At 45.3% G+C, this 22392-nt stretch overlaps 1 protein-coding gene across 2 annotated transcripts; it reads left to right on the forward strand.

Moving 5' to 3' along the window:
* The first annotated feature begins 304 nt into the window (after positions 1–304).
* Positions 305–21761, forward strand: SSC4D (scavenger receptor cysteine rich family member with 4 domains). 2 transcript variants are annotated; one of them, XM_067472163.1, is made up of 12 exons: positions 305–2455; positions 5590–5768; positions 7211–7246; positions 8270–8575; positions 9836–9907; positions 11745–12059; positions 12254–12334; positions 14028–14105; positions 14476–14790; positions 16825–16902; positions 16977–17304; positions 21174–21761. In XM_067472163.1, exons 2-11 carry the CDS (start codon positions 5660–5662, stop codon positions 17291–17293), a joined length of 1707 nt encoding a protein of 568 aa, XP_067328264.1. In that variant the 5' UTR covers positions 305–2455; positions 5590–5659; the 3' UTR covers positions 17294–17304; positions 21174–21761. The 2 variants fall into 2 exon arrangements, with proteins under 2 accessions (XP_067328264.1, XP_060612721.1); XM_060756738.2 differs by having other exon boundaries at positions 14479–14790.
* Positions 21762–22392: the final 631 nt, after the last annotated feature.

The raw sequence follows: 22392 nt of genomic DNA on the forward strand, positions 1-22392 counted from the left end.
TCTTAAGGTGAAAATAACATGTCGGTGTTTTAGCTGGATTAGGAATGAGCTGGTTTTCCCTGTAATAGGCAGGAAGAGCACCTAAAGCTTTGGAGAGCTTTTCTTCCACCATTTCAAAGCTACCTGCTTGAGTGGTGATGGCATGATTGTCAGCGTAGATGAAACTCTTTATCCCGTCTGGCAGTGGCTGATCATTTGTGTAGATGTTAAACACTGATGGAGCAAGCACGCTCCCATGAGGCCGGCCATTCTTCTGTTTCCGCCATTTGCTTCCCTGGCCCTGGAATTCAACAAAAAAGCTCCTGTTTTGTAGCAGGTTTCCTATGATGCGGGTGAGGTGGTCACCACTTGGGCAGTGATGGCACGATCGTGTTATTTGTTTTATTTATTATTTTATTTACAACATTTATATGCCAACCTTCTCACCCCACAGGGGACTCAGAGCATAGTACAATATCGGTATAATATATTACTATATTGTACTATACCATTATATTGTAATATTAGTAGTAATATTACATGTAATATAAATATATAATTAAATATATAATTATAACATCATATTATTATTAGTAGTAATATATTGCATTGCAGTGCTTCTTGTAAGTCAGAGCAAGGTCCAGAGTGACTCCTGGTACTTTGGTGTGCTGCAATGCACCAGTGGGATTTCTTCCCAGGTGATCCTCTGACCTTGAGATGCTGGTCAGTTCTGAAGGTGAAAAGCACATGTCTGTGTTTTAGATGGATGAGGAATCGGCTGGTTTCCCATGTAATAGGCAACAAGTTGTATAAGTTATGTTTATAACTCCGTTGTTGGGACGTTTGGTTAGCCGTAATACAAAAGAAGTTACTTCTTTTCACCCTGCAAGAAATCAAACAAGACCGGAAAGACTGGGGTGTGCACCTTTGCAGAGAATTGCAGAGAATTGTCACCTGTGTATCTCATTCACGCTCCAAGCATCCGCTGTGGGTCTCCTGCAGAAGATACTTGGCACGATCCAGACCCCCTTTTCAACATTGCGCCCTTGAGGCGGCAGCAGCCGTTGCTCTTCTCCACCAATTGGCGCAACTGAACAAAGGCCATCTTGTTCTCACGCAGCATATGTGCAGCTCAGAAATATTTTCTCTCGTGGGACGGACATGATCTTCCCTTGAAGGGGAACTCTCGGTTGGAACAGTCAGTCAGTGAAGAGCGATGTCCTTTGTTGTTCTCACTTGCTATCACGTGAACTTTGACTTATAGTGGCCCTGCGGAGAGTTGGAAGAGACCGCATGGACCATCTAGTCCAACCCCCTTCTGCCAGGCAGGAAAAGCACAATCAAATCATCCCTGACAGATGGCCATCCAGGCTTTATGTAAAAACCTGTCCTCTGGGGTCTTTGCCCTTTCTCCCAATTTGCTGTCATTTGCAGACTTGACCGGCGTGTCGTCTGTTCTGTCGTCCAAGTCTTGACTTTGGTATTCAGTGATCTGTCTTGACACATGAAGATCTTACCTCATTCCTTCAGAGCTGGCCTTCCAGATCTTAAATCTTCTTGCATCAGGCTCTATGTTCATGAAGGACTGAGCCAAGGTATAGAAAAGCTTTTTAACTAGAGTGTTACCTCACTTATTGTGGGTGTTACGTTCCAGGACCACCGCAAAAAGTGAAAATCCGCAAAGTAGGGATGCTCTATCTCTCTCTCTCTTGTTCGTCGTTGGCAGATATGTATTCAATTGTCTGGTGTTTATGTGGAAAAGTGAATAGTGGTAGTTAAAGAGCACATTCTGCGGATTATTTCTGCGTTGGATTTATTAAAATATTCCCATCCAAACCCAAGTAACAAAGGTGGAGGCATTACTTTTCATTCAACCCTCGTACATGACCAACAATGACTTCCTCTCCATTGAGACACGTTCCTTACAGAAGAAGAAGAAGAAGAAGGGAAGGGAGCGGGGAAATGGGTCCACCTTGTCTCCACCGTCCTCCAAGGTCTGTCATCGCCTTGGAGCAGGTACAAATAGTCGGCTCTTGCCTTCCTTTCCCTCTCTTTGGAAACCTGACCCATTCTCTGGAGAAGGATGTCTCTTTGAAGGTGTCTCGGTCGAACCTCTCTGCAGGTTTCGGTCCGTTTGCTCCCCCAAATCTGCATCCAAACGATGCTCTCCTGCAAGTTGGCTTTAAGCCTTGAAGCTTCCTGCAATGGGAAAGTGGGACCCCACGATTGACGGATGAGGGACTTTTCTCGGCGCCTTGTGTTGCTTTGCAAGGAAAGCAGGACGAAGAAGAAGAGGAGGAGGAAGAAAAGTCTGGAGCATCCTTGCGCATAAAAGAAAGCATTCGCCCTGTGTATTTTGGTTTCTCTCTCCTCCCATGGACTCCTCTTTCCCTTTGATTCTGCATCACCAAATATTCCATTTGGGAAGGTAACCCTGGCATCCTTTCGAAAAGGGGAACGCGGAACGGCCCAAGAGGTAGGTGCCTTGATCCTGAACCACTTTTCTCAACCTACCAAATAATAATATTGTGCATACAGTAGGTTGTTGTAAGTTTTCCGGGCTGTCTGGCCATGTTCTAGAAGCATTCTCTCCTGATGTTTCGCCTGTGTCTTTGGCAGGCATCCTCAGAGGTTGTGAGGTCTGTTGGAAACTAGGCAAGTGGGGTTTATATATCTGTGGAATGGGAGAAAGAACTCCTGTCTGTTGGAGGTAGGTATGAATGTCTCAATTGGCCACCTTGATTAGCATTGAATGGCCTTGCAGTTTCAAGATGTAGTTTCTTACTGCCTGGAGTAATCCTTTGTTGAGAGGTGGTTAGCAGTCCCTGATTGTTTCTCGTCTGGACTGTCCAGGGTGGGAGAAAGAACTCTTGTCTGTTGGAGGTAGGTGTGAATGTCTCGATTGGCCACCTTGATTAGCACTGAATGGCCTTGCATTTTCAAGGTGCGGCTTCTTACTGCCTGGGGGAATCCTTTGTTGAGAGGTGATTGTTTCTTGTCTGGACTGTCCAGGGTGGGAGAAAGAACTCTTGTCTGTCGGAGGCAAGTGTGAATATTACCATTGGCCACCTTGATTAGTATTTAATGGCCTAGCAGTTTCAAGGGGTGGCTTTTTCCTGGAGGAATCATTTGTTGAGAGGTGATCAGCTGCCCCTGATTGTTTCTTGTTTGGCGTTTATATATCTGTGGACACTCCAGGTTGGGAGAAAGAACTCTTGTCTGTTGGAGGCAAGTGTCAATGTTGCCATTGGCCACCTTGATTAGCATTTAATAGCCTAGTAGTTTCAAGGCATGGCTTCTTACTGCCTGGGGGAATCCTTTGTTGAGAGGTGATTAGCTGTCCCTGATTATTTCTTGTCTGGGGTTTATATACTGTATGTATTACTGAATGTATACACGTGTGTGTGTATGTGTATATATATATATATCTTGGGCTCTCTCACTGAAACCATCTGCATCCTCTCCCTGCCTCGCTCTCCTCGCACACAGCCCACAACTGGCACATTGACCTATGGGGGTGAAAAATAATCTCACACTGAAGTTTGTGCCCCTGAATGCTCCATTCATCCGTCCTGGTGCCAGGCTCCTCTGGCGAATAATGTCGGCTTTTGTGCCGAGGGGCCCGGCCGGCTCTCCCCTTCTCCTGCCAGTCGCTGAGAAAAAAGTGCCACGATGGCAGACGAGGTGGCTCCTCCGCGCCAACAGCCGCCCACCTGTCCCGGCTCCAGGAAGGTGTGCGGGTGGATTTCAAACCTGGTGCACTTTGTGAATCTACTGAGAGTTTCCTCTCCATGTTGTTGTTGACTGCCTTATGGCAATGGCATGAATGTGGAATCTCTACGGCTGGACCTACACAGACTGCAAAAGTTTTGCATGAGACAGGAGGCCTTTTTTGCAGACTGACATGGTTTTGCATGAGATAGGAGGCCTTCGTTACAGATTGACATGGTTTGCATAAGACACGAGGCCTTCTTTGCAGACTGACATGGTTTGCATAAGGCAGGAGGCCTTGTTTTCAGACTGACATGGTTTTGCATGATACAGGAGGCCTTCTTTGCAGATTGACATGGTTTGCATGAGACAGGAGGCCTTCTTTGCAGACTGAAATGGTTTGCATGAGACAGGAGGCCTTCTTTGCCAACTGACATGGTTTTGCATGAGACAGGAGGCCTTATTTGCAGACTGACATAGTTTGCATGAGACACAAGGCCTTCTTTGCAGACTGACATGGTTTGCATGAGACAAGGCCTTTTTTGCAGACTGACATGGTTTTGCATGAAACAGGAAGCCTTCTTTGCAGACTGACATGGTTTGCATGAGACAAGGCCGTTTTTGCAGACTGACATGGTTTTGCATGAAACAGGAGGCCTTCTTTGCAGACTGACATGGTTTGCATGAGACAAGGCCTTTTTTGCAGACTGACATGGTTTTGCATGAAACAGGAGGCCTTCTTTGCAGACTGACATGGTTTGCATGAGACAGGAGGCCTTCTTTGCAGACTGAAATGGTTTTGCATGAGACAGAAGGCCTTCTTTGCAGATTGGCATGGTGTGCATAAGACAGGAGGCCTTATTTTCAGACTGACTCGATTTTGCATGAGACAGGAGTTCTATTGTGCAGAGTGACATGGTTTGCATGAGACAGGAGGCCTTCTTTGCAGACTGACTCGGTTTTGCATGAGATAGGAGGCCTTCTTTGCAGATTGGCATGGTGTGCATAAGACAGGAGGCCTTATTTTCAGACTGACTCGATTTTGCATGAGACAGGAGTTCTATTGTGCAGACTGACATGGTTTGCATGAGACAGGAGGCCTTCTTTGCAGACTGACTCGGTTTTGCATGAGATAGGAGGCCTTCTTTGCAGATTGGCATGGTGTGCATAAGACAGGAGGCCTTATTTTCAGACTGACTCGATTTTGCATGAGACAGGAGTCCTATTGTGCAGACTGACATGGTTTGCATGAGACAGGAGGCCTCCTTTGCAGACTGACTCGGTTTTGCATGAGATAGGAGGCCTTCTTTGCAGACTGACATGGTTTACATGAGACAGGAGGCCTTGTTTTCAGACTGGCGTGGTTTTGCATGAGACAGGAGACCTTCTTTGCAGACTGACATGGTTTTGCATAAGGCAGGAGGCCTTGTTTTCAGATTGACATGGTTTTGCATGAGACAGGAGGCCTTCTTTGCAGACTGACATGGTTTTGCATAAGGCAGGAGGCCTTGTTTTCAGACTGACTCGGTTTTGCATGAGATAGGAGGCCTTCTTTGAAGCCTGACAGGGTTGCATGAGACAGGAGGCCTTTTTTGCAGACTGACAAAAGTTTTGCATGAGACAGGAGGCCTTCTTTGCAGCCTGACAGTGTTTTATATGAGATAGGCCTTCTTTGCAGACTGTGAAGGATTTGTATGGAACAGGAGGTTGTATTTGCAGACTGCCATGATTATGGCTAATGCCATGAGTGTATTGCTTGCCCCTAACACATCAATATATATGACTTAGGTCCATTGAAAACAACAACCAAGACTTAAAAGAGGAGGCTACCTTTTTTAAAATGAATATTTCAAACATTGGAGGTCAGGAATGCTCACAATGGTTTCCCTTCCTTTCCAGGTGTGGCTTTGAAGTTATTTCCCCGGGAGACCACTGAGAGATCTGCTGCAAATCCCGGTGAGAAGCAGAAATGAACATTGGTCCTTGTTCAGGACACAGGAAGAAAGATCGGAGGCCTGGACTCTGGGTACCACCTGCCTTGCTGATCCTCTCAACCCTCCTCTACCTTTTCCCAACAGGTGAGCTTTAAGTCTGAACTTCTTCCTTTCCTTTCCCTCATACAACTTTTCCCTTCTTCCTTTCTCTTCCTTCTCCCTTTCTTTCCTATCTTTTTTCTTTCTTTCCTTCCTGTTGAATGGATTAGACTCTGTGAGACATTTCGTTGGTAAACTATAGCAAAATGTGCTGCAGGATGTCCCTCTTGTAAACATTTTCCATGTGTTTATGATACAACCAATTAGGAAATGACATTTATAACACAGGAACAAAAATTGAGTTACATAGTGTAACTGGTGAGTTCACAGTGCTTTTTACCCTTCTGCCATAAAGGAAGATGTCAGGAACCGAAGAATCAAATGCAGATCTTTTTCATCGCGTAATAGTCGCACCCCCTTTTTTCAATTTAAAAAAGGGGGGATCAAAAATGAGATTATTATGTGATTAAAATATGGGTAAGCTATAACAAAGAATGCACAGTGTGTCTGATTTGGTGTTACCTATTATTATTAGTATTATTATTACTTCATTTACACCTTATACATATAGACCAAAAGCAATTTTATGCATAGTATTTTGAATAATTTTGTGCATGAAGCAAATTTGCGTCCTTTGAACTGTCAGAATGAAAGAATCAAAAGTGGATCTTTTTCATCACATAATAGTCGCACACTCTTTTTTAATTAAAAGGGGGTTATCAAAAGTGTGACTATTACGTGATGGAATACAGGCAAGTTATAACTTTGCGCACACAAAGATTACATGGTGTGTCTGATTTGGTGTTACATAGTAGTAGTATTATTATTGCTTCATATATACCTTATAAATATAGACCAAAAGCAATTTTATGCACAATATTTAGAATAATTTGTGTGCACGAAGCAAAGTTTACATCCTTTGAACTGTTAGAATCAGAGAATCAAGGGCAGATCTTTTTCATCACATAATAGTCGCACATTATTTTTTCCAATTAAAAAGGGGGTTCAAAGATGCGACTATTATGCGATGAAATACGAATAAGTTATAACTCTGTATGAAGCAAAGTTTGTTGCCTTTGAACTCACCCCTAAAGCAAAGATGTCACTGTCTCAGCCGCCCAGGTGAACCAATGTGGGATTTGTAAGGATTTCGGGATTCCAGATTAGCAATGTCCTTCTCGTCGCACAAGTGACACGTCTCACCCGCCCTGTGGCTTGACCGGGGCCTCAAATTCCACTCTCCTTCCTTCCTTTCAACCGCAAACACATTCTCTGGCTCTAAAACCCAAGCCAAGGTGCCTTGCCCGGCACGTCGCTCTGCAAGTCTCAGGTATCTAATCGGCGCTGAGTGATCATGACAACAAACAGCCGCTTTCTTTTACAGAGCTAGGAAAAGTTACTTTCGTGTTCTCATTCATTCAAGTCCTACCAGGGTCTCCTTGGGAATGCAGTACATCGTCTTGAACCATCTTCTTTTTCCGTTCCAGCTAGAAGCTCGGAAGCTGAGCAGATGCCTATCGCAGGTGAGGCGCATGACACCATCCGATCCATCCTGGCAGATGGCCATCTAGCCTTGGATAAAAATACATTTCCTAGAATCCTAAAGTTGGATGAGTCCCTAAAGACCATCCAGACCAACCCCTTTCTGCCAGGCAGGAGGACACAATCGGATCCCTCCCGAAAGATGCCCATCCAGCCTCTATTGGAAATACATATCATAGAATCATAGCATCCTAGAGTTAGAAGGGACCCTAAGGATCATCCAGGCCAACCCCTTTCTGCCAGGCTGGAGGACACAATCCGATCCTTCCTGAAAGATGCCCATTCAGCCTCTATTAGAAATAAATATCATAGAATCATAGCATCCTAGAGTTAGAAGGGACCCTAAGGACCATCCAGATCAACCCCTTTCTGCCAGGCTGGAGGACACAATCCGATCCCTCCCGACAGATGCCCATCCAGCCTCTATTAGAAATACATATCCTAAAATCATAGCATCCTCAAGTTAGAAAGGACCCTAAGGACCATCCAGACCAATCATTTTCTGCCAGGCGGGAGGACACAATCTGATCCCTCCCAAAAGATGCCCATCCAGCCTCTATTAGAAATATATATAATAGAATTATAGAATCCTAGAGAGGACCCTAAGGAACATCCAAAACAACCCCTTATTGTCAGACAGGAGGACACAATCTGATCCCTCCTGACAGATGCCCATCCCGCCATTATTAGAAATACATATTATAGAATCATAGAATCCTAGAGTTAGAAGGGATCCTAAGGACCATGCAAACCAACCCCTTATCGCCAGACAGGACAAAATCCGATCCCTCCCGAAAGATGCCCATCCAGTCTCTATTATAAATACATATCATAGAATCATAGCATCCTAAAATTGGAAGGGACCCAAAGGACCATCCAGTCCAACCCCTATCTGCTAGGCAGGAGGACACAACCCGATCCCTCCTGACAGATAACCATCCTGAGAAGGAAGGAGACTCCGCCAGCTTCCAAGGCGGCATATTCCACTGTCCTTTCTCTTCCAGAGATCCAGTTGGTCAACGGGCGCAGCCGGTGCCAGGGCCGGGTGGAGATCCTGCACAACAACACCTGGGGCACGGTGTGCGACGACGACTGGGACATCGTGGACGCCAATGTGGTCTGCCGCCAGCTGGGCTGCGGCCGGGCCATCGCCATGCCGGCCACCCTCTCCTTCGGCCAGGGCCGGGGCCCCATCTTCCTGGACAACGTGGACTGCAAGGGCACCGAGGCGGCCCTCAGCGAGTGCAGCAGCCACGGATGGGGCATCCACAACTGTTATCACTACGAGGATGTGGCCGTCACCTGCAACGGTACGACGTCTCGGGTGCCGTTGGATGGACCATGACATTGTAAACCCTGAAACCAAAAAAAGTATTTCCTGGCAGAAGTAATGTGCATTAGATTTGAGTAAATATGATATAACCAGTTGCTGCTTGAGGCTCATTAGATTTGAGTAAATACAGTATAACCAGCTGCTGCTTGAGGCGCATTAGATTTGAGTAAATACAGTATATCCAACTGCTGCTTGAGGCGCATTAGATTTGAGTAAATACAGTATAACCAGCTGCTGCTTGAGGCTCATTAAATTTGAGTAAATAAAGTATAACCAGCTGCTGCTTGAGGCTCATTAAATTTGAGTAAATACAGTATAACCAGCTGCTGCTTGAGGCTCATTAGATTTGAGTAAATATGGTATAACCAGCTGCTTCTTGAGGCGCATTAGATTTGAGTAAATACAGTATAACCAGCTGCTGCTTGAGGCGCATTAGATTTGAGTAAATACAGTATATCCAACTGCTGCTTGAGGCGCATTAGATTTGAGTAAATACAGTATAACCAGCTGCTGCTTGAGGCTCATTAAATTTGAGTAAATAAAGTATAACCAGCTGCTGCTTGAGGCTCATTAAATTTGAGTAAATAAAGTATAACCAGCTGCTGCTTGAGGCTCATTAGATTTGAGTAAATATGGTATAACCAGCTGCTTCTTGAGGCGCATTAGATTTGAGTAAATACGGTATAACCAGCTGCTGCTTGAGGCGCATTAGATTCGAGTAAATACGGTATAACCAGCTGCTGCTTGAGGCACATTAGATTCGAGTAAATACGGTATAACCAGCTGCTGCTTGAGGCGCATTAGATTCGAGTAAATACGGTATAACCAGCTGCTGCTTGAGGCTCATTAGATTTGAGTAAATATGGTATAACCAGCTGTTGATTAAGGTGCATTAGATTCGATTAAATAAGGCATTTATTTATTTTTATGGCATTTATATAGTTTGTTTAGAAAAGGATGATAATATCGCATTGTTGTGAGTTTTCCGGGCTGTACAGCCATGTTCCAGAAGCATTCTCTCCTGACATTTCGCCTGCATCTATGGCAGGCATCCTCAGGGATTGTGAAGACCTCTGAGGTTGCCTACCATAGATGCAGGCGCCTCAAGGAGAGAATGCTTCAGGAACATAGTCGTACAGCCTGGAGAATGCACAACAACCCAGTGATTCCGGTCATGAAAGCCTTCGACAATACGAGGATAATATCCTTTCTCTCTCCCCTTTGCTTCTGTCTGCAGAGCTCTTGCCTACCCCGGTTCCAAGAGGCCCGACCAGCAAAACCTCTACGGTCTCCTTACAAAATGGGGAAAGTGAGTGTTTGGAGGAGTCCCCCTTTTGTGGCCTCTTTGTGAGTCTGTCCTATAGAATCCTAGGGTGAGAAGAGACCCCCAGGGGCCATCTAGTCCAACCCCCTTCGGCCAGGGAGAAAGGCACATGGGATTGAACGGAGAGAGGGGTTGCCCTTAAAAGTTGTTGAACATACCCAGGCTGTCCCCAGTTTGGAAGGGACCTCCAAAGGTCAACCAGTCCAGAACCGTTCTTAACTAGGAGTTGTTTGTAAGCTGTATGTCTGCATTATATCATATATCAAAATAGTACTATATTATAATTTTATAAGGGAGACCCAAATTACCAATCCGGCATAAAACATGTAGAAGATCCAAATTACCAATTTGGCCTGAAATATGTGAAGATCCTAAATTACCGATTCGGCCAAGAATTCGTGACAGATCCAATTTACCAATTCGGCCTAGAGTAATCAAAAGAACTCTTATAAATTTAAATCGGGCTCATGATAAAGTTAAGCTGAGGTCCCAGGATGGTGGTCCCTCCAGGTTAAGAGTGGCGCTGTTCAACGCCAGGTCAGTCAACGGAAAAACATCTATCTTTCAAGATTTGATCCTTGATGAACACGCTGATCTGGCATGCATAATGTAAACCTGGTTGTGACTGAGACAGGATAGGGATTCTGTTAGTATACCGACCACCCCGCTGCACTACAGTCTCCCTACCTGAGCTAGCCGGAGTGGTCTCGGGCCTGGCGTTGGAGTCTCAACGGCTAATAGTGCTGGGAGATGATTTGATGTTTTTATAATCCTTGTGGGAGGCTTCTCTCATGTCCCCGCATGAGGAGCTGGAGCTGATAGAGGGAGCTCATCCACCTCTCCCCGGATTCGAACCTGCGACCTGTCGGTCTTCAGTCCTGCCGGCACAGGGGTTTAACCCACTGCGCCACCAGGGGCTCTATATTATATAGTATAATAATACTATTGATATATGACATAGTATAATAATATAATAACATATAATATAACAATACTATTGATATAGGACATAATATGGACATAACCAACGGCGCCACCAGGGGCTCCATATTATATAGTATAATAATACTATTGATATATAACATAGTATAATAATATAATAACATATAATATTACAATACTATTGATATAGGACATAATATGGAGCCCCTGGTGGCGCCGTGGGTTAAACCCCTGTGCCGGCAGGACTGGAGACTAACAGGTTGGAGATTGGAATCCGGGGAGAGCGCAGATGAGCTCCCTCTGTCTGCTCCAGCTCTCCAGGCGGGGACATGAGATAAGCCTCCCACAAGGGTGGTAAAACATCAAAACATCCGGGCGTCCCCTGGGCAGCGTCCTTGCAGACGGCCAATTCTCTCACACCAGAAGCAACTTGCAGTTTCTCAAGTCGCTCCTGACATGACCAAGGACATAATATAATAGTATAGTAACATATAACATAAAATAATATTATTATTAATATAAAATATTAATATAATAATACTATTGATATATGACATAATATAATAATATAATAACATATAATATAATAATACTATTGATATATGACATAATATAATAATATAGTAATATATAATATGCTAATGTTATCCTCCCCTCCCGGCCTGTTGGCTTCCAAAACAGGTCCACTCTCACACTCTGTCTCAGTAACAGCATCTTGCTCCGAAACCCCCTCGGTCCCCTTAGATGGAAAACCATCTTGCTCCAAAGGCCCTGAACTCCCAAACCTCTCATCTTCCCCTGGCTGAACCACAACAGGAGCAGTGATGTCAACTGGGTTAGCCCCATCGTCCTCCGTTTTGGCTCTTGTCTCTTGCTGCAGCCGACGGGAGCGTCCGGCTGGTGAACGGGGCCAACTCCTGCCAGGGCCGCGTGGAGATTTTCTACCGAGGGCATTGGGGCACGGTCTGCGACGACGACTGGAACCTGCGGGATGCCGGGGTGGTTTGCAAGCAGATGGGCTGCGGGCGGGCCACGGGCTTCCGGACCAACGCCTTTTTTGGCTACGGCACGGGCCGCATCCTCCTGGACAACGTCAACTGCGACGGGAGCGAGCCGCACCTCTCGGCCTGCTACAGCCTAGGCTGGGGTATCCATAACTGCGGGCACCACGAGGATGCCGGCGTCGTATGCTCAGGTAAGTGGTAAAAACACAAAGATAGATAGATAGATAGATGGATAGGTAAAGGGATAGACAGAGAGATCTAAATAAATAAAGAAATACATAGAAGGATAGAACGATAGACTTATACAGGGAGATATAAGATAGGTAGAAGGCTAGTTGTCTAATAAATATGGCATTTCCACCCCTTTTCTGGTCTGTCCTTCCAGGACTTGGGGTAACGACGGTTGCTCCCATCACGACATCCGTTGCCCACATCTATGGCGAGGTGTTCACCGATTTGGTGACAGGTAAGACCAGAGAGCATTGCCTCAATCCCTGAAACCCACAGCGGGCCATTTATCAGCAGGGAGAGTGATCAGTCCACTCATTGCATTTGGGAGAAATTGAATTCCCAAAAGTCGAGGGATTTGTTTCTGGGAGCGATGGTGTCTTTTCCCCGCAAGTGTCGCTTTCAGCCCTATGGAGGTCTGTCTGTCTATCTATCTGTCCGTCTGTCCGTCCGTCCATCCATCCATCCCTCCATCCCTCCCTCCACCCATCCGTCTATCAATCCATCCATCTCTCCATCCATCCATCCATTCATCCAAATATCTAACTAACTAACTCCTCCATCTATGTCTATCTGTCTATCCCTCTGTCTATACATCCATCTGTCTATTCCTCCATCTCTGTGTCTATCGCTCTACCTATCCTACTATCTGCTTGTCTTTCTGTCTGTCTGTCCATCCATCCCACCATCTGTCTATCTGGCTATCTATCTATCTATCTATCTATCTATCTATCTATCTATCTATCTTTTTATCCCTCTATCCATCCATCTGTCCATCCATCCATCCATCCATCTATCCATCCATCCATCCAGCCCATCATCCATCTGTCTGTCTGTCTGTCTGTCTGTCTATCTATCTATCTATCTATCTATCTATCTATCTATCTATCTACCTACCTACCTACCTACCTACCTACCTATCTACCTATCTACCTATCTATCTATCTATCTATCTATCTATCCCTCTATCCATCCATCCATCCATCCATCCATCCATCCAGCCAGCCCATCATCCATCCGTCTGTCTGTCTGTCTGTCTGTCTATCTATCTATCTATCTATCTATCTATCTATCTATCTATCTATCTATCGCTCCCTCCCTCCCACCTTCCCACCCACCCACCTTCCCACCCACCATCTCTCTCTCTCTCTCTCTCTCTCTCTCTCGCTCTCTCTCTCTTTCTTTCCCATCCCTCCTTCCCTCTATCTGTTTGTCTGTCTGTCTATCTATCTATCTTTGGGAGGAGCCTGAAAATGTGGCTATTCCAGTGTGCCTTCCCTGAATAAAGGAAACAATCTCTTGCAAATACTCTGAGAAGCACTTTAATTACCCGTTGGATTTAAGACCCTCCAAATAGAGACATCCTCTGTTCATGTCCAGCATTTATTTTTAAAGTTTTAACTATTACATCTGGCCCAGCCATAGGTTTTTAAATCCCTGTGTGTTATTGTCTACTTGTGAGTTATATTAATTGTATTGTTTATTTTGTTTATTGCTTGTTGTTTTTGATGTGTTGTTGGCTTTGGCCTCATGTAAGCCGCTCCGAGTCCCTTGGGGAGATGGTGGCGGGGTATAAATAAAGTTGTTGTTATTATTATTATTATTATTATTATTATTATTATTATTATTATTATTATCTATCCCTCTATCTATCCACCCCTCCCTCCCTCCATCTATCTGGCTATCTATCTATCTATCCCTCCATCTATCTATCTATCTGGCTATCAATCAATCAGCCATCTCTATCTATCTATCTATCTATCTATCTATCTATCTATCCATCCATCTATCCCTCCATCTATCTGTCTGTCTGTCTATCTATCTATGCCATCCATCCATCTCTCATCATCTCTCTCTCTCTCTCTCTATCTCTATCTCTCTCTCTCATATTTGGGGGAGCGCTCCTGACTGGAGAAAGTGTGCCTTTGCAGCCACCGAAGGAGGAGAGCCACCAACGCCGGAGACGGAGGCCATGCTGACCCCAGCTCTTCTCCTCCTGGAAAAACGGAGTAAGTTTGATTTGCTTTTTGATTGCAACATGGAACTGGAAGGGATCGATTGGTGCCTTTTTACTAGAAGATGGGACTGGACTGGATGGTTCTTGAAATCTCTTCCAACTCTAGGATTCTATAGTTATTATTATTATTATTATTATTATTCAGAGTCTGGCTGGCCATCTGTAAGGAGGGATCAGATAGTGCCTTTTTACTAGAAGATCAGATTGGACTGGATGGCTCTTGGGATCTCTTCCAACTCTAGGATTCTATAGTTCTATTATTATTATTATTATTATTATTATCAATCAGAGTTTGGCTGGCCATCTGTCGGGAGGGATCGAATTGGGGGCCCCTTCTGAGCGCCCTCTCCCCGTCTTCCCAGCAGGTGGGGGCATCCGTCTGGCCAACGGCAACAGCAGCTGCCAGGGCCGGGTGGAGGTCCTCTTTGGGGGCGACTGGGGCACCGTCTGCGACGACGACTGGGACTTCGCCAACGCCCAGGTGGTCTGCCGGCAGGTGGGCTGCGGCTCGGCCGTGGTGGCCACCCTGCTGGGCTACTTCGGCTACGGGGTGGGGCCCATCCTGCTGGACAACGTGGACTGCGGCGGGGCAGAGCTGGACCTGGCCGACTGCTTCCACCTGGGATGGGGCCAGCACAACTGCGGGCACCACGAGGACGCCGGGGTCATCTGCCGAGGTGCGCCAGGTGCCCATCATATTATAGCACCATATATGACACCACTCTCATGCTCACCCTTATGGGCGAAATGGGTGCGCATTAGATATAGGCGTCATAGTAGGGAGGCCAGGAAGACACAGTTCCACCATGTCTCCTAGACCATCAGTTGGGAGCCCTTCCCAATGGGGAAAGTTTCATTTCCTAAATATTTTTGGCTGGACTACGATTCCCAGAATCCACCCAACACATGCACAGGCCAAACCAGCCTGCATCACCACTTAGTTAAAAACAAGACCCCGTCATTGCGACATTATTATTATTATTATCAAGCAGAGTTTGGCTGGCCATCTGTCGGGTTACAGAGAACATACAGAGAACCATATTAAAGGGACATCGGATCTGGACTGCAACTTCCAGCATGGCTACTGGGTATGAGGATACTGGGAATTGTCGCCCACAGGACAATATATATATATGGCATGTGCAATCCATGCTTCTAAATGGTTCTAAAGTACTTACAAAACTAAAATTCTGGTGATGAAAACTAGGGGGCACTGGTGCTTTGCTTCTACAGTGTTGCTAAAGTTCTGGTGGTGAAAATTTCAGAACTCTGACACAACTTTCAAAATTTCATTATAAATGGCAGTTCCTAATTAGTTCTGTCATAAAAATCACCAACAATGAAATAATAATAAAATTTTGAAAGTTTTGTTAGAGTTCTGAAATTTTCACCACCAGAAATTTAGCAACACTATGCATGCCTTGGATTATATATAAAAAATACTATTATAATATATCTATATAAATAAATATAAATATAAATAATAGCATATAGTATAATATAATACTATTGATATATGACATAATTTAATAATATAACAACATATCTATATAACTAAAAATGTAATGTTCGTTTGTGGGATTAACATAACTCAAAAACCACTGGACAAATTGACACCAAATTTGGACACAAGACACCTAACAGACCGAAGAGCGACCATCACTCACAAAAACACTGAAAAAAAACAGAGGAAGAGACTTAAAAAGCCAAAAAATTAAAAGAAAAATACTTTACAATGCATGCACAAAACCACATATATACACAAATATACACACACACATCTATATACATATATACACACACAAAACACATATACACCGACTGGGCCATAGCAACACGTGGCAGGGGATGGCTATATTATATAATATATATATATGTATTCACGCACAGACACATATACATGCATGCCTTGGAGATATATACACACACACACACACACATATATATATATATCTCCAAGGCATGCATGTATATGTGTGTGTGTATACAGTAAAGACAGTAAAGACAAATAATATACATCATATATATATATATATACACACACACACACACACACACACATATATATATGGCACGTGCAATCCATGCTTCTAAATGGTTCTAAAGCACTAACAAAACTAAAATTCTGGTGGTGAAAACTAGAGGGCGCTGGTGCTTTGCTTCTACAGTGTTGCTAAGGTTCTGGTGGTGAAAATTCCAGAACTCTAACAAAACTTTCAAAAATACATTATTATTTCATTATTGATGATTTTTATGACCGAACCAATTAGGAACTGCCATTTATCATGAAATTTTGAAAGTTTTGTTAGAGTTCTGAAATTTTCACCACCAGAACTTTAGTTTTGTAAGTGCTTCAGAACCATTATATATAAAATACTATATATATATATATAGAGAGATATATATATATATATATATATTATATGATGTATATTATAATATATTATTATATTATATTTTATTATATTTTATATATATACACACATGCACACACACACAAATATATATATGCATGCATGGCTTGGATTGCATAGGCAAGGGTGTACCCCCCTGTGGTGTTTCCTTTGCTGCCTGTTCCTCTGTTTGGGAGATCTTTTTGCAAAACGTGGCTTGTTGTGGGAACAAGGATTGGGGATTGAGCTTCAGTGGAGACCCCGTTCCCCCTCAGTAATAGCTCTCCCGGGAGTCAATTTCCCTTTGTTTTCTCCCAGGCGCCGGTGAATTGGGGGATCCCTTCTTGGAGGAGAGCTTGCCCACGACGGCCTCCACAACCCTTCGGCCCAAGGATGGTATGCCTGTGAGGCGGTGGAGGGGGAACCTGCCGCGTTTGGGGATCAGTGCTTTGATTGTGCTCTTTGCGCAGGCTTCCTGCGCCTGGTCAACGGGAGCCACCGCTGCGAGGGCCGCGTGGAGCTCTTCCTGCTCTCGCAGTGGGGCACGGTGTGTGACGACGCCTGGGACCTCAAGGACGCCCGGGTGGTGTGCCGGCAACTGGGCTGTGGCCGGGCGCTGTCCGCCTCTGGCGAGGCCCGCTACGGCCAGGGCACCGGCTACATCTTCCTGGACAACCTCAAGTGCAAAGGGGATGAGGCCTCCCTCTTGCGCTGCTCCCACATCCGCTGGAACGTACACAACTGCGACCATTCGGAAGACGCGGGCGCCCGCTGCCACCTCCTATGATGCGTTGGCCGGTGAGTTATAAGCAATAATCTAGAACCCATCTATCTGCTTTCCCCCCATTGCCTGGCCCTTTCCTGAAAATGCTTCTTTAGATGCACCTAGAACTCTTTGCTTTCCCTGTTGCCTTGCCCTTTCTTTGAACAGCTTCTTTAGATGCACCTAGAACCCTTCTGACTGCTTTCCCCATTGCTTGACCCTTTCCTGAAAAGGCTTCTTTGGATGCACCTAGAACTATTCTGATTTTCCCATTGCCTTGCCCTTTCAGAAGTTCTTTAAACTCATCAAGAATCTTTAGAATCACCTAGAAGCCTTCTGTCTGCTTGCCCTGTTGACTGACCCTTTCTTGAAAGTGCTTCTTTAGAAGCACCTAGAACCCTTTGGTCAGCTTGCCCTGTTGCCTGGCCTTTCACTGAAAATGCTTCTTTAAATGTACCTAGAACTCCTCTGCTTTCCCTGTTGCCTTGCACTTTAATTTAAGAGCTGCTTTAGAAGCACCTAGAATCCTTCTGTCTGCTTTCCCCATTTCCTGACCCTTCCCTGAAAATGTTTCCTTAGATGAACCTAGAACTCCTCTGCTTTCCCTGTTACCTTGCCCTTTCCTTTAAAAGCTTCCTTAAAAGCACCTAGAACCTGCCTGTCTGCTTTCCCTGTTGTTTGGCCCTTCCCTGAAAATGCTTCTTTAGATGAACCTAGAACTCTTCTATCTGCTTTCCATATTGCCTGGCCCTTTCAACCCTTTTTGGAAGCATCTAGAGCCTTTAGGAGTTCCTAGAATCCTTCTGTCTGCTTTCCCCTTAACCTGACCCTTTTGACACCTCTTTGGAAGCATCTAGAGCCTTTAGAGGTACCTAGAACTCTTCTGTCTGCTTTCCCAGTTGCCTGGCCCTTTTGACACCTCTTTGGAAGCATTTAGAGCCTTTAGATGTACCTAGAACTCTTCTGTCTGCTTTCCACATTGCCTGGCCCTTTCAACCCCTTTTTGGAAGCATCTAGAGCCTTTAGGAGTACCTAGAACCCTTTCTGTCTGCTTTTCCCTTAGCCTGACCCTTTTTACACCTCTTTGGAAGCATCTAGAGCCTTTAGACGTACCTACAACTCTTCTGTCTGCTTTCCACATTGCCTGGCCCTTTCAACCCCTTTTTGGAAGCATCTAGAGATGTTAGGAGTACCTAGAACCCTTTCTGTCTGCTTTCCCAGATGCCTGGCCCTTTTGACACCTCTTTGGAAGCATCTAGAGCCTTTAGACATACCTAGAACCTTTCTGTCTGCATTTCCCGTTGCTTGGCCCTTTCCTAAAATGCACAGCTGGAGTTTAAAGTGTTTGCAGATTGAAAAAAGTGTGGTTTGGAGGAATATTGTAGGGATGGGGAAAGAACTGGTATGTGGGGCAGGAGCCCCATTTCTCCACCTGAAAGAGAAAGGATTGGCCCTGATTGGGATTGGTTCCCCTCCGCCCCCGGCATCAAGGAACCTTCATTTGGTTGGACTCTTTTTGTGCTGCCAGCCTTTCCAGAAGTGGCAAGGCGCGGTGCCAGAGGAATAACGGAAGGCAGGCGCACTTCCCGTGCATAATTCATACGGGCCGCGGTGTTCCTGGGCGCAGGGTTTATTTTTAAACACAGGCAGCGACAACAACGATCCCTGCCGGATGGGCTGCCAGGCTTTGGCACGCAAATTGCAGAATCACAGCCTTGGAAAGGCACCCCAAAGGCCATCCAGTCCAACCCTCTTCTTTCTGCCAGGCAGGGACACACAATGCAAGCTTCCCCGACAGATGGCCATCCAGCCTCTGCTTTAAAGCCCACTGAGGAGGAGATTCCTCCAGATTCCCAGGCAACAACGTATAGTCCACTGCCAAACAGCCCTTCCCATCTGGAAGTTCTTCTCAACCTTTTTAATGCCGAAGAAGAGGAGGGCGAGGAAGGAAAAGAGGAGGAAGGAAAAGAGAAAGAGGAAGTGAATAGGAGGAGCAAAAGGAGGAAGAAAAGGAGGGGGAAAGAAAAGGGGAAGAATGAGGAGGAGAAGAGGGGGAAAGAAAAGAGGAAGGAGAAGAAGAGGAAGGAAAAGAGGAAGGAGAAGAGCAAGAGGGGATGAATAGGAAGAGCAAAAGGAGGAGCAAGAAGAGGAAGGAAAATAGGAGGAAGGAAAAGAGGAAGGAGGAAGAAGAGAAGGGGAAGGAAAAGAGGAAGAAGGAGGAGAACAAGAGGGGATGAATAGGAAGACCAAAGGGAGGAGGAAGAAGATGAAGGAAAAGAGGGAAGAGAAGAGGAATAAGGAAGAGAGAAAGAGGAAGTGAATAGGAGGAGGAAGTGCAGAAGAAGTGGAGGAGCGGAAGATGAGATGAAGAGAAAGAAAAAGGGGAAGGAGGAGGAGAAGAAAAGGAGGAAGGAAAAGAGGAAGAAGGAGGAAAGCAAGAGGGGTGAATAGAAGGAAGAGGTTCAGAAGAAGAGGAGGAGTGGAAGAAGAGGAGGAAAGGAAAGAGGAAGAATGAGAAGGAGGAGGAAGAAAAAGGGGAAGAAGGATGAGAAAAGGAGGAAGGAAAAGGGGAAGGAGGAAGAGAGCAAGAGAGTGAATAGGAGTAAAAGGAGGAAGAAGAGGAGGAAGGAAAAGTGGAAGAAGTAGAAGAAGGGAAGGAAAAGAGGAAGGAGGAGGAGAGCAAGAGGGGGTGAATAGAAGGAGCAACAAAGAAGAGGAGGAAGGAAAAGAAGGAGAAGAAGAGGAAGGAGAACAGGAAGAGATGCAGAAGAGAAGGAGGAGAGGAAGAAAAGGAAAGAGGAGGAGAAGAAGAAGGAAAAGAGGAAGGAGGTGAACAAGAGGGATGAATAGGAGGAAGGGATTCAGAAAAGGAGAGGAAGAGGAGGAAAGAAAAGAGAAAGGAGGAGAAGATGAAGGAAAATAGGAAGAAAGTAGAGCAACAGGGGATGAATAGGAGGAAGAGGTGCAGAAGAGGAGGAGGAGAGGAGGAAGGAAAAGAGGAGGAGAGCAAGAGGGGATGAATAGGAGGAGCAAGAGGAGGAAGGAAAAGAGGAAGGGGGAAAAGAAGAAGAGGAGAACAGGAAGAAGGAGAAGAGCAAGGTTGGGTGAATAGGAGGAAGAGATTCAGACAATGGGGATGAGTGGAAGAGGAGGAAAGAAAAGAGGAGGAGAGCAAGAGGAGGTAAATAGGAGGAGCAAGAGGAAGAAGAGGAGGAAGGAAAAGAGGGAGGAGTAGGGAAAGAGGTGCAGAAGAAGAGGAGGAGGAGTGGAAGAAGAGGAGGAAAGAAAAAGAGGAAGGAGGAGAAGAAGAAGAGGAAGGAAAAGAAGTAGGAGGAGAGCTGGGGTAAATAGGAGGAAGAGATTCAGAAGAGGAGGAGGAGTGGAAGAAAAGGAGGAAAGAAAAGAGGAAGGAGTAGTAGAAGAAGTGCAGAAGAAGAGGAGGAGGAGTGGAAGAAGAGGAGGAAAGAAAAGAGGAAGGAGGAGAAGAAGAAGAAAAAGAGGAAGTAGGAGGAGAGCTGGGGTAAATAGCAGGAAGAGGTTCAGAAGAGGAGGAGGAGTGGAAGAAGAGGAAGGAAAAGAGGAGAGGGAAAAGAAGAAGAGAAGGAGAACAGGAAGAAGGAGAAGAGCAAGGGTGGGTGAATAGAAGGAAGAGATTTAGAAGAGAAGGATGAGAAGAGGAAGAAGAGGAGGAAAGAAAAGAGGAGGGGAAAAGAAGAAGAAGGAGAGGAGAAGAAGAGAAGGAGAAAGGTAGAGAGGAAGAAGCGACCAAAGAGAGGAAGTTCATGAAGTTCTCAAGAACTTTTCATTCCCAACGAGCTGTGTCAAACCTGATGGAGGAAAACTCTCTCTTCTCTTCTCTTCTCTTCTCTTCTCTTCTCTTCCCTTCTCTTCTTTCTTTTTCCAGACTGAAAGTGTCGGCCGCGAGTGGCGGGGCTTCCTCGGAGCGTGTCCAAAGCCATCTGGGTGCTGTAGTGCCTTGGGACATCAGTGTTGCCTTGACCACGGATGTATACACGTGTGTATATGTTTGCTGGTACCACACCAGTCCAGAAGAAGAGCCGAGTCCCCATTCATCCTCTGCCGTCCCGCTTTTCGGCTGTCCTGGGAATGCTGGGCTTTGTAGTCCCTTTTCCCCAGCAGATCGAAGGAGAATCCGCCCTATCAATGCAATCAGATTCGGCCCACATTCAACATAGTTGCAGGACTGCAGCTCCCAGCAGCCTGAGGGATGCTGGGAGTTGTAGTCCAACAACAGAGCACTGTTTTGGGAATTCTGGGAGTTGTAGTCTCCCCACGTCTCGGTCCAAAACATCCAAGGAGATGGGATTTCAATGAATTTCAGGGGGCATCTGTGTTTTCAAATTAGCATGTGCATCAACATCCATGTAAATATATGTAATTTGCGGGCGGGGGAGGGTTCTCATGTATGTGTGTTGATATGATTTGTTTGTCCATATTCCACATCATTCTTGTTATTTTTATTGGCCATATAATATTTTTTTGGTTTGAATAAAGAAAACCAATTTAAATACATGCTATGAATGGACTGTCTTGGGGGGGTCTTAGCAAACTATACATCCCAGGATGATTCCTGGGATGTATAGTTTTGGTTATAAAAGCAAAAGGGTAATTTCGTTCACTGGACTACATTTGGCATAAATACCCGATACACCACATTTGGTGGGCTTGGGATTGATTTTGTGAATTGGGAGTTGTAGTTGCTGGGATTTATAGTTCACCTACAATCAAGGAGCATTCTGAACCCACCAACTATGGAATGTGACCAAACTTGGTATGCAGAACTCCCATGTCCAACAGAAAAGACTAGAAGAGTTTGGTGGGCATTGACCTTGAGTTTGGGAGTTGTAGTTCACCTACATCCAGAGAGCACTGTGGACTCAGGCAATGATGGATCTGGACCAAACTTGGCACAGATACTCAGTATGCCCAAATGTGAACAATGGTGGAGTTTGGGGAAAATAGACCTTGACGTTTGGGAGTTGTACTTGCTGGGATTTATAGTTCACCTACAATCAAAGAGCCTTCTGAATTCCACCAACTATTGAATTTGATACTTGGGAGTTCTGCATACTTGGTATGCAGAACTCCCACGACCAACAGAA

Source organism: Anolis sagrei, chromosome 11 (assembly GCF_037176765.1).
Source record: "Anolis sagrei isolate rAnoSag1 chromosome 11, rAnoSag1.mat, whole genome shotgun sequence".
Taxonomy (NCBI): Eukaryota; Metazoa; Chordata; class Lepidosauria; order Squamata; family Dactyloidae; genus Anolis; species Anolis sagrei.

Bases quoted from the DNA above. Each gene is read 5' to 3' on its own strand.
- SSC4D (XM_067472163.1), top strand. From the start codon at position 5,660: ATGAACATTGGTCCTTGTTCAGGACACAGGAAGAAAGATCGGAGGCCT. The intron at 9,908-11,744 runs GTGAGTGTTTGG...CTCTTGCTGCAG, and splicing joins CTCCTTACAAAATGGGGAAA to CCGACGGGAGCGTCCGGCTG. The intron at 14,791-16,824 runs GTGCGCCAGGTG...GTTTTCTCCCAG, and splicing joins CGCCGGGGTCATCTGCCGAG to GCGCCGGTGAATTGGGGGAT.